Consider the following 17,308-nt stretch of genomic DNA (forward strand, 5'->3'; position numbering starts at 1 on the left):
TACTGTGTGTCTTTACAGAGAAAGCTTTTATAAATCTATTTTTCCTTCATGTCTCCTGGATGAAACGAGGTGTTCACTGCAGACAGGGTTTAACCCATTCTGAACGGGAACCCATTTTGGTGTTAGCATCATGTTATGCTTTAGCTATTGAAAAATGGCAGATCTACAAGCTCATAGCGCGCCACCGAGTGGCGCGCTACGAGCTTGTAGGTCTGCTATTTTTGAAAAATCGAAGAACGACTGACATTTTTAGAATCTGATCTCAGGTCAGAATGGGTTAATCAGACCAGTGTGTGTCCCTTAGAGTATATATGAATAGAGACGGCACCCGGAGGAAACCCTGAGGCGAAATGGACATAGTGGCCGAATTTGTCATTGCAGCTCGAGCCAGCGCTGGTCCGTTGACTATCATTGTGCACGTTCATGTGTTTGAGGCCATGACACGTGAACGAATGTTTCATACGTGAACGCGCACAAACGGCTCAATGATAGTCAACGGCAGCGCGTTCATGTGTTTGAGGCAAATCCATCCCAGAATGCACTCTGTTCCTACCAGGAAGGAGGAGTGTAATCGCCTCATGCGCTTTTGAGCAACTTAATGCAAGTGGATGGGAGGAGAACTTGGGTGTCGTTCTCTATTCATATATACTCTATGGTGCGTCCAGTGGAAACCTCGTATGAATCTGATCTCAGGTCAGAATGGGTTAAACTCTGACCTCTGATCCTAGGATCAGGATTAAAGTGGTTCATTGAAGCAGTGTGACGGTAGTGATCAGATGGAGTTCCTCTGTGCCTTTACAGAGAGCTTTTATAATACTCTTTGTTTTTTTTCAACTGTACCTTTATCACTGTTCTAGAGAACCTTTTCAGTTGTAATTATTTGAGGGACCTTTTCATGTTTTTTTTATAGAACCCTTCATTTAAAGGGCTATTCAAACAACCTTGGTCTGAAAGGTCCTTCAGCGAACCAGTTTTGGTTCTAGTTGACACCATTATGTTTCTCTCTCTTTCTCTCTCTCTCTCTAACAAGTGTGTTTAACAATAGCTGTAGTAATTACACAGGTATAAAGATGATTTACACAGAATGTATTCCATGTACAGTAATGTACATCATGTGGAGAGCAGTGGTGGAACTACAGTACAGTACAGGCATGGACTGTAGTCTGTAGTGAGAGAGATGTGTTGATTGTATACTATGTGTAATTGTGTGCAAATACTGAACTTAACTAAACTATGGGACAGGAAAGGCAACTGGAACAATTGGGCCCAAGAACACTTGGCACAATTTTATTTGTACTATTTGATTACAGATGTGCAGCAAAATAATAATATATTTTTGTAATAACATTTAAGACCCAATATTTTTTACAAATGCGCAGCAAAATATAATATACTTTTCATTTGTAATAACATTTAAGGCCTAATATATTTTTTAAATGCTACAAAACCTAGATAGCTTGATGTAAATCATGTATCATTGACATTATTTATGTCCATTTTCCAAAGCATTTTTTATTTTAAACATTTATGGAAAATAAACTGCCAATTTAACATTAACCATGTACCAGTATCTGTCCAGAATCTTAACTGAATGTCAATAAATGTCCGTCTCTTTATGTCCTTTGTACTTTGTGTCTTTTACTGTTGATATACTGGTATTTTGCTTTCCCCCCCCGCCCATACCTGAGAGTGAGGCGAGGGAGGGAGCGAGAGGTCAAATAGATGATGTAGTGTGCTACAGTGCTTCTGTGTTGGCATTCACACAAACAGGAGAAGGATGCACAGCAGTATTGCTTCCTATTGGTTGCGTAAGTCTAAAGGTGAAGAAAAGGCCACACTCACACGACACGATGCTGCAGGATGGATAATCTATTGAAAACCAACGTTACGACCTGGAATGGTCGACTCTTCGGTACAGTATCTGGGTTTCACACCAGATACTGTACCCAAGTACCCATGAAGTGTATAGGCTATACCCAAGACCTGCACCTTTCCCAAGTGGACCCAACCCGGGTAGTACGGATGTTGATCCAGGTACCGTACAAGTGTTCACAATCAGTGTGACTTCTATAAGTACATTTTGGGCCCCTGTGTGCATTATACTGTAGATTAGCACAATGCACACACCTCTCTGAGTTAAATCAGCCATTCTCCATCCACATGAACTCAGAGACCAGGAATGTCCCCCCAGGCAGAGGCAGTTATGGGTGGCTGGAGGAATTAGATATCAAAAGATACTTAAAGTTGAATTCCGGTGACCTAGCTTTGTTCTCGGTCAGTTCCTGGTTATTAAAAATGTATTCTGAAGGTGTTGAAGTACGTTCGGTCTTACAGGACCTGGAACATGTGATACGAGTCGACAAACCACCTCATACAATATAGTAACACATATTTCTATAAAAGTGAATAAATGGTATGAAGTGGTTTAAGATACTGATGGAAATGTGTGTGGAATAATAATTATGTTATAAGTTTGTACTGTGCTCGAACCTTGAATGTGTCACTTAAAGGATATTTAGTTAATCAAATAGTTTAACAAGAACATTTCGCAGTGAGACCGACTGACAGTCACTCCCTTCTGAACAGGAGTGCTTTCATGGTTCAAGGTCTCTCCGCACAGAGAGAAACAATACATTCTTTAAGCATGAAGGCGCATGTGAAAAACAAGTTTGGTACAAATGTAATCTAAAAAGTCTCAACCAGTGGTCCGTGGACCACCAAGTGAGCCTTGTGGAGGTTTCAGGTGGTCCCGAAAGAGTTGGTAACCAAATGGACCCTTATAGATCATTCACTCTTGAGAGTGTAAAATGAAAGAAAGATGTAGAATAAGTGTTATTTTGAGCAACGTTTGCCTGTAATCTCTCCTATGGTACCACATCAATAGAGCATTGAATTGTGGGCAGAAATCTTATCCAACGGTAACAACAATATTCTTTAGTTTGGGGTCTGAGGGGCTAAATCTCATCACATGGTGGTCCGTGCTCCGTGGCTCAAATGAGAGGCTAAATCTCATCACATGGTGCTCCGTGGCTCAAATGAGAGGCTAAATCTCATCACATGGTGCTCCGTGGCTCAAATGAGAGGCTAAATCTCATCACATGGTGCTCCGTGGCTCAAATGAGAGGCTAAATCTCATCACATGGTGGTCCGTGGCTCAAATGCTGAATAAATATATGAACATTTTTGAAACCTCTGTGAGCTTCCTGAGTCCCTGCACAGGAGCTCCCCATGTAGGACTTCCAGGAGTGTGCGCGCGTGTGTCTCTCTGTGTGTGTGTGCTGTGTGCGTGTATGGCAGCTATATAGTGAATTTCACGACGGATAGACAGCACGCATCGTTTCTATCAGAGACACGAGGAGAGGAGCTGTCCATGGTTCTGAAGTTCTGAACAACACAACAGAGTCACATAGCTCTAATAAAAGAGTCACAATGCTTCCTCGCTTTCCACCGCGGAGGAAAGCCTGGTATCCGTTTGTTTCCGTTCTAAAAGTATAGTCGTGATACAAGAAAAGAAAAGGGTGACGCTCAGGAATGAATGGGGGTGAATTTATAGCAGAGAGGCTGTTTACAAATGAGCTGTGATCTGACTGGACTGAACAGAGATACCATGAAGAGCTACAGGCCTCCATGGCCACACACACACACGTCAGATGTATCACTAAATTATTATTGTTGTGTGGCTTTTAATGCTGCTGTGCGTGTACAACAGTAGGCTGTTTATTAGAATAGGCATCATAAACCCATCATAAATCCTGTGATTTTAATTTTAAACTTTTAAATGTTTTTTTTGCATAATTGGCCTTTTAACAGCCCTCACGTTGAGAACCACTGTTAAAAGCCAGACTTATGTTGAACAGGATGGTGCCCTGACCTAACGTGACTCCACCAGTCGGGGGCGGTATTGAACCACAAGTTCACCACAGACTGCATGGAAGTGAGATCCTTTGCTTCCTCACAAACTTCTACATGTCATGTGAAAATAAGAAAAGGAGAATTCTGATGATGGAAAACTGAATGTGATTTACAAGTGAATTGTTGATTCATGATTGAATAAGCAGTATCAGTCCATAGATAGAATGCCATACTATGTGTGGATCAGACGGTACATTACATTATCTTTCTTTGGTGTCAGTGTTCTCAGATGAACTCATGGCCACTGGCACAGAGGTCTTTAACAAACCTAATTCCCACAATAACAGAGTCCAGCCCCTAAGTGAACAATTGCTGTGATCATAAAACCTTGTTGGACTGTTTGACACAATAGTAGGTCACCTACTATTGTGTCCAACAGTCCAACAAGGTTTTATGTACACCTACTGTAGGTGTACATATAGCCTACACATTTTACAAAAGAAAGTTTGCTCAATTTTAAATACTTTAAGACCACATACGATGATATTATTAACCGCATGGTAAACCGATATGGTCAATGTCTTGCAGTCTTGCAGATATGCTGTTGTGGGAGAGTGGACACTAGTCACAAAGTCATAGGGATATTTTGATTTGCATAGGTTGTTAATGGTTTGGTCAACATATTATGCCAATTACTCAAATTGCTCAACATGCAACTTTTAGAAACCAAGCTTAATCTCATCTGCTAAGCCTGTAGATGACATTTGAATCAAAGGCTTGGTCTGGGTCTAACATGGGACATATGGGGGCTTCCAGTCAATTAAATAAAAGTAAATAAATGAAAAAAAAGTTTCTTATAGCTGAACTTGGTGGCCATTTGTTCTCTGTAGATCCACTTATGTCTTGTGAAAGTGTCGACAGCACAGATGTTTGTGGAATTACCACATCGTGGTCAGTATCATGGTCATCTCTCCTATTCAGATTCAAACAACTTCATTGATCTCCGCAAAGAGCAATTCATTTGCAGTCCATATACACAACACATTAAGGTAGTCATTATGTCAGACACAGGTATCGTATCAATAAAAGGAAAAGAGCAGCAGCAGTAAATTAATCATCTAGTTATATTTCATATAAATATCAGTATAAAATGGCCGTGTTATCAGAGAGTCATCATTCATTGACAGAAAACGGGTAGGATGCACATCCTGAATAGTTCCAGATCGGGGGCAGTGGAGCCATCATGTTGGTACCAGCCAGTGTTGCTGTGTCTGTGGCTGTCCAGTGGAGCCATCATGTTGGTACCAGCCAGTGTTGCTGTGTCTGTGGCTGTCCAGTGGAGCCATCATGTTGGTACCAGCCAGTGTTGCTGTGTCTGTGGCTGTCCAGCGCAAAGTAAATCTCCTATCTCCGTTTGACAAAATGTCTTTATTTATAAATCAAGTGCTATGGAAGGGGTTTACAAATATTGAACCAATGAAAAGCATTAAAACGTGCTTCTGACTACTAAACACTATTGGATTCTCAAACCTCTTATCTTGGATTTGAGTAAAGTGATGATTTACAGTAATTTACATGCAAGTATCTGACGATGTATAAAGTCACCATACAACTTTGATGAGGCCGTGTTGAGTGGACAATACATTGCATAGGGTTTCTGCCAGACAGCACAGATATTAAGCCACTTTGGCCTTGATTTCCTTTAAAATATTGCTAGTTGTGGCTTATTGCTTCTAAAGTGTAGTTCAGCTACTTGAAAATAGCTGATCTACAAGACACTAGATCTGCTACTTTCAAATAGCAAACCAGGGAATGCGTTTGAAACATTTTACAACATAAATGTTGACAACATGAACATGTTTGAGACCCAGACATGGGTCCAGTGCTCTAAAACAACATTAGATTAGCGTTTGACTGACCGGCCCTGGTCGCTTATTTGGGGCTTGGTCGCATGTTTCTCTAGCAAAACCTGGCAACACATGGTACCAGTGTGTGAAGTGTACTGGTCATATTCTTAATGTCCATGTGTTCAGAGACGTCCATCCCTCTTCTGTCCTGGTGGTGGCGCTGTCCTGTGTCGCCCGGCTGGCTGTCACCGACCTTTTCTGAACTGAGCCTGGAAACAAAGCCATCATGATGAGTACACACACTTCAATTAGGGTCATCCCCATCCAATCACGTGATCGGAAATGGATGCCGATCACGTCATTTTCAAAATGATTGGAATCGGATTGGGAGCAAGGAAACGTGATCGGGACATCCCTAGTATCAATATTATAATATTCATATCATGATATTAGACTAGGATATTGTCTGTGATTTCGTATATTGTACTATTGACATATGGCATAATATTATGTATTCTACAAAAAGAATCGGGAAAAGCCGCGGTATCGGCAGATACTCAAAATCAAATAATCGGATCGGGAGCCAAACAACGTGATGGAATATCCCTAGTTACAATACTAACACATTGTATGATGAGAAAGTGTTCTTTATAGAGCTCATTCAGATTGGAATATACTGTAATATGTTCTCCATAAATGTTATGGTGCTTCCCTGTCTTCTGTGGTAGTGGTTTTCAACCCTTTTCATCTCAAGGCCCATTATTTATTCTGCATTTGAGCCACGGACAGACCATTCGATGAGATGTAGCCTCTCAGACCCAAAAAGAATATTTTGTTGTCGTTGAATAAGATTTTGTCCACAATTCCCTGCTGTATTGATGTGGTACTATAAGGAGAGATAACAGGCCAACTTGTAAGTTACGTAATGCCGATGTTTAACAATACCGGTAATTTAAATCTTGAGAGCATAAAATTAAACTTTTACACTCTCGAGAGTCCAAGGTCCAATTGGTTACCAACTCCTTCATTTATAGCTGGGGACCACCTGGAACCTCCTCAAGGACCACTAGTGGTCCCCGGACCACTGGTTGAAAACCACTGTTCTTTTCTATGGCACCAAACGTTTTAGCTCAAAACCCAAACAATAAATCAGATGTTTGCGCGGGCCCCAAACTAGCAGGTCTACAAGCTCACAATGCATCGCTTCGCACCACACTGTGAGCTTGCAGATCAGTTTCCACTGCAGTATCCTGATCCACTCGTCTGCCTCCACACCTGTCTTAGTACACAGATAGAACGTCCTGTCAGGGAACACCAGACTGCCACACGCACGCACACACACACACACACACACACACACACACACACACACACACACACACACACACACACACACACACACACACACACACACACACACACACACACACACACACACACACACACACACACACACACACACACACACACACACACACACACACAAAATGACATCATATGACAGAACCGGGTGGTGGAAGCTAGAAGTAGGAAAGCCCAACTAACTTCATCTAATGTCATCATCAGGACCCTGACAAAATGTCTAGCATTGCACCACCATAGAAAGTACCCTCGCCTGCTGCATCACAGCTGTGGCTTAAACTGTCTGTACTGTTTTGGAGCGGAAGTCACTGCAGAAGGTGGTGAAAAACAAAGGCAATGGTTTCCAAACTGGAACAACAACAACAACAGGGTCAAAACAAATGATTGTCCCCAAACGATTCTGGGGGTCCACAGATGATTAGCTTAATGTATCTGATTCACGCATTTAGATATTCTATTTACAATGAGATGCGGACGGGAGCTGGTGCCACTTGGACCCGGATGTAATGTAGCACTACAAAATGACGTCGGACTTAAATACTGAATAGGGAAAAAACGGAGTCAGTTTCGGTGTTGTTCTTTTCTCTCTTTCTCCAGAAACTAGACTTCACCAACCTTGGTCACCTTAAACTCACAGGCGGATTTGCCACCTTGTGGCGAAATGTGGGATAGGACTCTACTTTAAAAACACAGGTGGAGCAGGGCATGGCTCTCACAGAGTGAATATCTTTCTTTTCTGATATTCTTTGGCCTTTTTCTGGCTTTATTTGGAAGTGTACAGTAATCTGACAGGAAATGGAGGGGGAGAGAGAGATGAATGAATGGTTTATTTCGATCTTATGCCGTTGGAACATTACAAGAAGAATCATGTATTAATTAACCCATTCAGGCCTGACGTCGAAATAAATAAAAAATCTTCTAAATCCTCCAGTTTTCTGAAATAAATATTTTCACGATTTTTCAAAAATAGCAGACCTACAAACTCGTAGCGCACTATAAGCTTGTAGATCTGCTATTTTTCAATAGCTAAATTATAACATTATGTTTAAAACACCAAAAAGGGTTAAGATGGGGAGTGACACGCAGCAAAGGTCGTCGGCGACCGGGAGTGGAACCCGCAGCGCGCTGTCAGGCTGGATCAGCAGCCTATAGCTGCAAACAGGACCACTAGGCCGGCCCGGGCCAAGAGTGAATATAGGGCGCGTTCGGAAATGCGCCCTGAACGCACTGGTGTGCTCTCTTGTCGTTCGTTTATTCAGTGCACTCAGTGCGTTGTCGTTCGAAAATCCAGTGCACGGCGCACCGGGTGTGCCGAGTGCCCGCACTGAGCGACCCTACCCTGAAGCTGGGGTCGTCTGGTGTGATTCATGTGAATGCGTCACAGCTGTGGTCGTTCGTAAATTAGGCACACTGAACGCACTCTGTGACGTCACCGCCCACCACACTCAACAAACTGACCACATTCCCGGTGGGCATTTCCGAATGCGCACCGGGAATGTGGTCAGTGAATATAATCTATCAGTTAGGTGTAGCAGGGGTCAGGGGTCAGGGGTCTCACCAGAGTGCGGCTCTCTATGACCTGATGCAGTAAGATGATGAACAGGGCAGACGTGTTGATGGGAGAACCAAACGCCAGCACGCCAACGTCGGACCCTGCATATGCCTGAAGAGAAATAATACACAATATAACATTATAGTTAACGTCAGACCCTGCATATGCCTGAAGAGAAATAATACACAATATAACATTATAGTTAACGTCGGACCCTGCATATAACTGAAGAGAAATAATACACAATATAACATTATAGTTAACGTCGGACCCTGCATATGCCTGGAGAGAAATAATACACAATATAACATTATAGTTAACGTCGGACCCTGCATATGCCTGGAGAGAAATAATACACAATCTAATATTAATGTCGGACCCTGATATGCCTGGAGAGAAATAACACACATATTCATATTGTTAATGTCTGACTATGCATGTGCCTGAAGAACAAACAGTGAAAATGCCACCGCTACTTAATTCCCATCTCCTCTGCCTGTTAGATGAAGTGCTGTCAGAGCATTCTGTGACTTCAAAACCAGAGCTGTTCGATACCCGTTACATACAGTATAGAAATTGATTTTACTCCAGCAAGGAACCAGTCCAGACTTACATGAGATCTCAATGCAAATGAAACCCAGTCATGACTCTCAGACATGACTTCATCTTTATTTAAACCTCCTCGACATTACGCTTACAAACAGAATTTTGTAGTGTATGTACTATTGCAGTATGTACTGTATGTGTACTCTACTTACAGTATACATGTTACTTACAGTATGTACTGTCTGTGTGTATACTATACTTACAGTCCAGTGTGTAATATTAGTGTACTACTTACACAATAAGGCACAAAGAAGCAGACAAGGCTCTGGTAGAAAGCGTCCAGGATTGTCAGCCAGAACGTGGAAGGCACATAGACCTATGAAAACACCACCAAACATATCACGGTTTTATCATCAGAATGCTTCATACATCTGCTCTCCATTTGAACCGTAATTTAAAAAGGTTCAAAACAAGATCACCCTCGTCACCCTGGAACATTAACCAGAACATTCATCTACACTCTACAGTACCTACATGTGCAATAATGATGTCTTTATTGTCCCTTCAGAGATATGTATACACTTTCTTTCATTGAAAACGTGGTTCAATAGGTAACAAGAGGAGGAGTAAGGACTGGACCTGTTGTCAAAGGACGAGCTATTGCTATTTTTTAAATGGTGAGGTAACTTGTAGGTTGCAGAGAGGATTCCTGAAGTCGTCCTGGCGTTACTCACTCGTCCCCTGGTTCCCGGAAGTATTTTCTCTATGGAAAATAACATTGGGATTCTTAAAATCGTCTCTTATAAGAATTGTGGTCCAAAAAAAAACCCCACACTGTCTCTGCGATATTGTCGGGGAGGTGGCTCTGTATCATTACGGTAATTTGATAGTCTGTTTCTAGCAAAAATTATACTAATTTGCCGGCAATAAACATTAGTGATTTCTCACAGTCTGTCGATTCTGAAACCACCAGGATAATAGGTTTATTTTTGGAACACAGTTCTTATTTGACGCGAAAGACAAGTCTCTGGGAATTCAGAATGGGGAAAAAACGTGACCCAGGTAGGATGTGTAAATTACATCATCAATCTATAGCTATTTCACTTGTTAGACTCTAACACATTTCCAAAGTTGTATTTGCTCCTCCACTGACAGACTACAACTTGTCCTAAATGCAGCAGCTAGAGTTTTAACTAGAACTAAGATGAGAGAACATATTACTCCAGTTTTGGCATCACTGCACTGGCTTCCTGTTGTTTTTAGGATTGATTTTAAAATTATTTTACTTGTCTATAAAGCTCTCAATGGTCTCGCACCTTCCTACCTACATGACTGCCTCCCTAAGGTCTTCCACTGCTGGCCTGCTCGCTTTGCCTAAAAAAATGGCAACTAAAAAATACGGGGAAGCAGCTTTTTGCTTCTACGGGCCGTCGGCATGGAACAAGCTCCCACTGTGCCTTCGTCAGGCAGCCTCTGTAGACATTTTTAAAGCTCAGCTCAAGACCCACCTCTACAGCATTGCTTTTAAATGATCTTTTATTTTTTGTTATTCACGTCCTCACTGTATTGTATTACTGCTTGTTTTTTTGTTTTGTTTTTTATGTCGTTGCCTTAGTTTATCTGTTCTTATCTTTGTACCACTGCCTTCTCCTGATTTGACACTGCATTATTGTCCTATTGTTTTAACTGCATGCCTGTTTTAATGCTGTTTTGTTTTGCTTTTGTTTTTATTATCTTTTTTGCTCTGTAAAGCACTTTGAGCTACATTTATGTATGAAAGGGCACAGGTCTCCACCAGGCCAGGTCAGGTTGTGGCCTCCTGGTGGCGCTATAACAGTCCAATGTGAAAAGGGTGCCATTTGTTATTACACCATTGATGGCAATTGGATGATTTGAGGCATTTGAGGCATTTTGCTAAAATCCACCTGTTAGTGTGGGAATTCAGTCTGGGAATTCAGAATGGGGAAAAAACGTGACCCAGGTAGGATGTGTAAATTACATCAGACTTATGCATGTTTTTCATTTAGACTGTCCTGACGCAACGCGAGTGTGCAGCGACGTCGTCCACCCCTCTTATATTCCCTCGCATAGAGTCTCTATTTGAGCAAGGTTTCGCGGCGCCAAACATTTTTTATTGGTTGAGAACTACACGCTACTATTTATTGGTTATTTTATTGGTTCATAACATGATTTTTCTGCGTGATATCGCCATCAGAACGCTCGCTCCTTGCCCGTCATGTATATATATATATGTATATATATATATATATATATATATATATATGAGGCGTTGGGTGTGGTCCTCCTCACCTATGGCCAGGGTCATGACCTTGAGGTGGTCCCTGACCAGGCGGACCACCTGGCTCCTCTGCAGCGGGGTGGAGCGGCAGCAGATGACCGCCTTGCAGCGCCCGCTCAGCTCCAGGAAGGCCTCCTTCAGGTCCTCCTGCAGCGCCCAGCCCAGCGTCCGGCCGTCCATCACCAGGGTGAAGCCTGCTGCTCCGCCTGCGCGCGGCGGCGCCCTCCCGCCTCCAGGCTCCGCCCCCTCCTCCCGCGCTGTGGTCAGACTCTTCACCCGGCCGCGCTCCACCTCCACTATGAGGTCCTGGAGCAGCGCCGCACACGCATCCTATAAACACAAACATGTACATGAACGCATTAAGACCTTAGCTAAAGAAAACCACTTTAAAGTATTCTTTTAAACTTTAGCCATTAAAAGAATTGTGAGAATGTGTGCAAATATTTGAGGTTTTGGGGGGTTCTTGACATGAAAAAGTTTGAGAACCACTGAGTTTTTTCATAAACATGATTTAGAAGACATTTGTAGACATTTTGCTCTCAGGTCTCAATGGGGTAAACCACATGAAACCTAGCATCCTAATAACAACACGTTTACATTCAACCACGCAGAACCTAGCATCCATTCTTTTGGGCATGGTATAATGTACAGTAGGTCAGCATGAAAATTAAGTGAAAATGTCCAGTTTACAAGCTCACACAACGCGTCACAGTTTGTGGATCTGCTGTTTTGGGCACGCAGAGTATGATAATAATGGAAGCCATTGGATTCCACTCATTTCAGTATGTTGTTGTAGAATGGTATGGTATGGTATGACCCGGCCAAATGGGGGGTCAAATATACTACAGTAATTAAATTATTCCTGAGCGTGGCACAGCTGTGCCTCACCGCTCCAAGAAATGGGTCAAATGTTGAGAACAAATTTCACTGCAGTAACATGTGTGACAAATCGTACAACTTTGACTTTATCAAGTATTTTTTTTCCAGGTCACTTCGAATCCTGATCTATTAATACTGTAAAATTCCTACAAATACAACAAAATGCTAAGATGTTGGCTCTCCACTTACAATTTACAATTTAGGCATTTAGCAGACGCTCTTAATCCAGAGCGACTTACATTTAAGCAAGAACAAAAGCATGGGAATACATCACATAAAAGCATTTATCATGAGACATCTATATGATGAAACTATACATACATTATACATAATAAACTATACATATTCACTAATATGCTATACATATGTACTATGGCGTGCTATGACTATATACAATACAATTATAGTGCTGTCTACATAACATGCTATAAGTCTGTGTCAAATGCTATCTAAGCCAACAGAAATGCTATCTAAGGGGTTAGGGTAAGTGCTATGGGCCATGATGGAGTCTGAAAAGGTGGGTTTTCAGGCTACGGCGGAAGATTGGGAGTGATGCTGCAGTTCTGACTGCAATGGGAAGTGCATTCCACAGTTTTGGAGCCAGAAGGGAGAAGAGTTTGGGACGTGTGGAGCGTTGTCCCGGCGTTTTTAGTGAGGGTACTTCCAGTTTCCCTGCGTTGGCTGATCTGAGTGCGCGGGAGGGTTTGTAGGGTTCAATCATACTTGTAAGATATGGGGGAGCCATACCTTTGGTTGCTTTGAATGCCAGCATCAGAGTTTTGTATTCTGTGCGGGCAGCGACCGGGAGCCAGTGGAGGGAGCGGAGCAGGGGGGAGACATGTGAGAATTTTGGCTGGTTGAAGACCAAGCGAGCTGCTGCATTTTGGATCAGCTGGAGAGGCTTAAGTGCACATGCTGGTAGGCCAGTAAGGAGGGAGTTACAATAGTCGAGTTTTGACAAGACTGTTGTCTGGATTAGGAGCTGGGCTGATTCCTGGGTGAGGAACGGTCTAATTCGTCGTATGTTATAGAGTGTGAACCTACATGATCGAGTGACAGCTGTGGTGTGAGCTTTGAACCAGAGCTGACTGTCCAGGACAACACCAAGATTCCTGGCTGTTGGGACAGACGTCCTACGTCCGACAGATGCCCGGGTTAAGGGCCGATTCATACTTCTATTTCACCGCTGTTTCGGCGCTGTAGTGCCGAAATGATTTCGGCTCATCAGAAATTTTCAGTAGCACCGAAGAGCCGACTATAGGACGGTACCCGCCCCCCGAACCTCAAATGACGTCAAATTGTAGGCTCTACAGCGCCGAACCGACTTTTATTCTGCTCTAAAATAGGAGTATGAATCGGCCCTTAGAATCCTAGGAGTGTTACACTCAATTCAATTCAAGTGGTAAAGTTCACGTGGGCATGTCCGTCCATCTTTATGATTAGGCTACTGTTGTTGTCTTGGTATTCCTTTCATGCGACTTCACTCACCTCCAGTGCATGTGGATGGATCGAGCTGCTGCTGTTGTGCTGGGCTGCGTTGAAGTCAATGGAGGATTGGAGGAGCAAACCCACACAAGGTATTGTCTTACATTATTTTAGCAATTTTCATTGTTTTCGTTTAAACTGTTCTTTGTATGGGTACTAGTTGTTATGGGAGAGGCTACATATATTTTTTTGTTTATGGATCCCCTTTTTGAAGCGGAAAAACGTTAAAGTTACGGACCTCGGCCAGTAGCTCTGCTGCGGAGAGCTATAGGCTGCTTTTGTTAAAGTTTATCGCCACTCTCAAAACTTGTTAAAGACATTACTTTTGCTAATGTTACATTACGATGGTCATGTTGTGTTTTTACTAGCAGATGTTAGCTGGTTAATATAATGTAACCACGATTAGTTAAGCTAACGTAGCAAGCCTAACAGTAACATCATAACATGGTAAACTCGACAGATTCTAGACAGCACGTAGCCATGGTTCATGACTTAACTGCACCCTGTTTTTGACGCTCGCTACATTTACAACAAAAACGTATATATAAACATTCGGATTTATATAAAGTACTCACAATTTGTCCCACGGGTGTTAGTTAGTTGCAGCACCAGCGATTAGAATTGCTGCATCCCGCGTTGTTTAATAAGAAGCATTTTTATCCGAGCTGTTATTTTGCCATTGGCTTTCAACTACGCGCCCCTATCGGTCGGGAGGAGGGTGGCACTCGGTGTGTTCGATATAGGTACGCTGACCGCCCTGCCAATACAGACTAATAGGCGAGTGCGCTCCCGGTGTGCAACTGTGAATTTCCCAAACGAACCCCGTTTGAAAAAAGTAGCCGGGGCGCTTGGATAAAAATGCTTTTTATTAAACAACGCCCGGGATGCAGCAATTCTAATCGCTGGTGCTGCAACTAACTAACACCCGTGAGACAAATTGTCAGTACTTTATATTTGAAATTCGAATGTTTATATATACGTTTTTGTTGTAAATGTAGCGAGCGCCAAAAACAGGGTGCAGTTAAGTCATGACTGTCATGATAATCATCATGGCAGTCATGTTTCAGGGCTAGACAGCACGTAGACTTCTATGTGATTTATAATCAAGCTTTGGCAGTAGGTACATTTAGACTAAAATGCCATTGTCGTTGTTTCAGAACATGGTGAAACGTTGTGCCCACGGAAGACGGAACCTGCAAGTCAGACACTCGGTACCCTGATCGTCTGGAGGGGGGAGTGGTCTTTTTCCCGTTCCCTAAACCTAAATCCCAACCAGAGAAATGCAGGCAGTGGATCAAACAATGTGGGAGACCCTATGCTCAAGTGCTCAACTAATCACATATATGTGTGCTCCAAGGTAGGCATAGGGCTCTTGTTAAGGTTGATAATATGCTGTTAGACATGAGCTAATCTCAAAACCGTAAAGTTTTCCTACATACAAATACAGCAGGTGCATGTAATGTTAAAAGTATGATACAAAAATCCCAGAGGGCTCCTTTCCATTGTTATCCTGTGTATACAATACATGTTTGCACTAGTGCTATAGAGGCTTCAGACAATGTCTGTAAATCATGATGCTATTTCTTTGCATTACATTTCTACACTACACACGTTATTACTAGCATTTTAACCTTCATTGCCAGCATACTAATATGTATTTACCTGTGTATTGTTATCACGTATATTCACACAAATATTTCACTGCAAAACATGAGCATGTTTTGTAGTGATATATATATCATGAAATGCAAACTTATTTTTCTTTAATCTTTGTAGCATTTTGTGAATGGAAAGCCTACAGATGACCTCCCCAACCCCATGGCTGCTGTGAAAGTGTCTACTCTAAGCCAACAAGGGAACAACAAGGTGGCTGTCGAAAGGCCCCCAAAAAACGGTACACAAGGAACATTTAATTTATCAAGACCGCTGTGTTGTAACATGCATTTTTGCCCCAGAAGGTACTATTATTCAGAAACAAAAAAAATAGTCAACTAACATGAGTTGTGCTTTTACAGACTCAGATGTGATTTTCGATGAGGATGAGGCCTCCACATCCAGTAACCTGGAGAAAACCCCAGAAGACGACCAACAGGGTAGTATTGTTGGTGAGTGATGACATACTTGTACTATAGCTGATCTACAAGCTCACAATGTGTCACAAATCAGAAAGTCCAGACAAGGTCATTTGAGGTCTCAGTTTATTGCACCCCCTTTGTGCCCAGAATAGAAATGCTGGGGTTCATGACATGTGGTTAATGTAGTAATCAAAGGAAAAAACATCAAGTTTGTTCTTCATCTCTTCCCATTTTGCTGCATCAAAGTGTATCCGCTGTAGCTGATGGTCTTCAGCACATTTAACAAATAAATCAGTATCCAAAATACTAAAAAAAATGGTTTATCATAGACTAATTGAACATCTAAATAAGCACAACATTATTTATACACAACAGTACGGGTTCAGAAAGAAGCACTCTACATACATGGCACTTACACACCTAGTAAATGAAATATACAATTGAATTGAATTGAAATATTTATTAACAGTTTGCAGAATTACAGTACATTTCAAGCACAAACTCAATACAAAGACTGTTAACTGTGAGTGGACGACCCAATTAAGCATTACACTTGTTTACAACAGGGTCCACCTTGTTCAATTCATCAAAACATTTAGAGACATACAAATAGACACTTCTATATAGTTAAAGAACAGGAATTCATCATAAAGGAAGCAAAAAGGGAAAAGATACATATTCAGTGAGGGGAAAAAGGGTAAAGCTAGAGATAGAAAGGAAAATACTATTGGTATCTTTCTGGACTTATCCAAGGCATTTGATACGGTCAATCACCATATTCTTCTCCAGAAACTATCTCATATTGGAGTGAAAAAAAAATGCAATTATCTGGTTCAAGAGTTATTTTGAAGACAGACAGCAATTTGTAGCCTACAATGGAACTAATTCTCCTCCTCTTCACATGCAATGCGGGGTGCCTCAAGGATCAACCTTGGGGCCTCTGTTATTTTTTATATATATCAATGACCTGTCAAATGTCTTTTAATGTCTTTAGGTTTTAGTCTACTACATCTATAGTTGAATTTTCATGTCATATGAAAGCAGGGAATCATAGCTTCAAATTGACATATTGGTTGTTCAGTTTGACCCACCAGTTTTGGAGATATGGCTTATAGGCCCATACAGTCTAGATGCAGTATGGCTTAAGTGCATGTTATTGTATTCTATAGGTCCATACAGTCTAAATGCATTATGGCTTAAGTACATGTTGTTATTGTATTCTATAGGCCCATACAGTCTAAATGCAGTATGTCTTAAGTACATGCTGTAGAATACACTGCTTTTTGTGTGCCATTCTCAATGATTAATCATCAATCAGCAGCTTATGGAAACACACTGCTCAAAAAAGTAAATAAATATCTGAAATAGAGAATAAGCTGCTGATTGATAGTATTGGCTACTATGGTTTACC

The 17,308-nt window shown here is 41.8% G+C and overlaps 1 protein-coding gene across 1 annotated transcript; it reads right to left on the bottom strand.

The window, feature by feature from the left end:
- Positions 1-4,907: 4,907 nt before the first annotated feature.
- Positions 4,908-14,174, bottom strand: LOC310877780 (phospholipid-transporting ATPase VA-like; the record flags this gene model as incomplete). The annotated part of the gene is made up of 5 exons (XM_083791728.1): positions 4,908-5,968; positions 8,620-8,724; positions 9,455-9,535; positions 11,470-11,788; positions 14,166-14,174. The coding sequence occupies 5 exons, from the start codon at positions 14,172-14,174 to the stop codon at positions 5,859-5,861; spliced, it is 624 nt and encodes a 207-aa protein (XP_083647854.1). The 3' UTR covers positions 4,908-5,858.
- Positions 14,175-17,308: the final 3,134 nt, after the last annotated feature.

This window comes from Protomyctophum parallelum (genome assembly GCF_964188405.1).
Source record: "Protomyctophum parallelum genome assembly, chromosome: 20".
Lineage (NCBI taxonomy): Eukaryota > Metazoa > Chordata > Actinopteri > Myctophiformes > Myctophidae > Protomyctophum > Protomyctophum parallelum.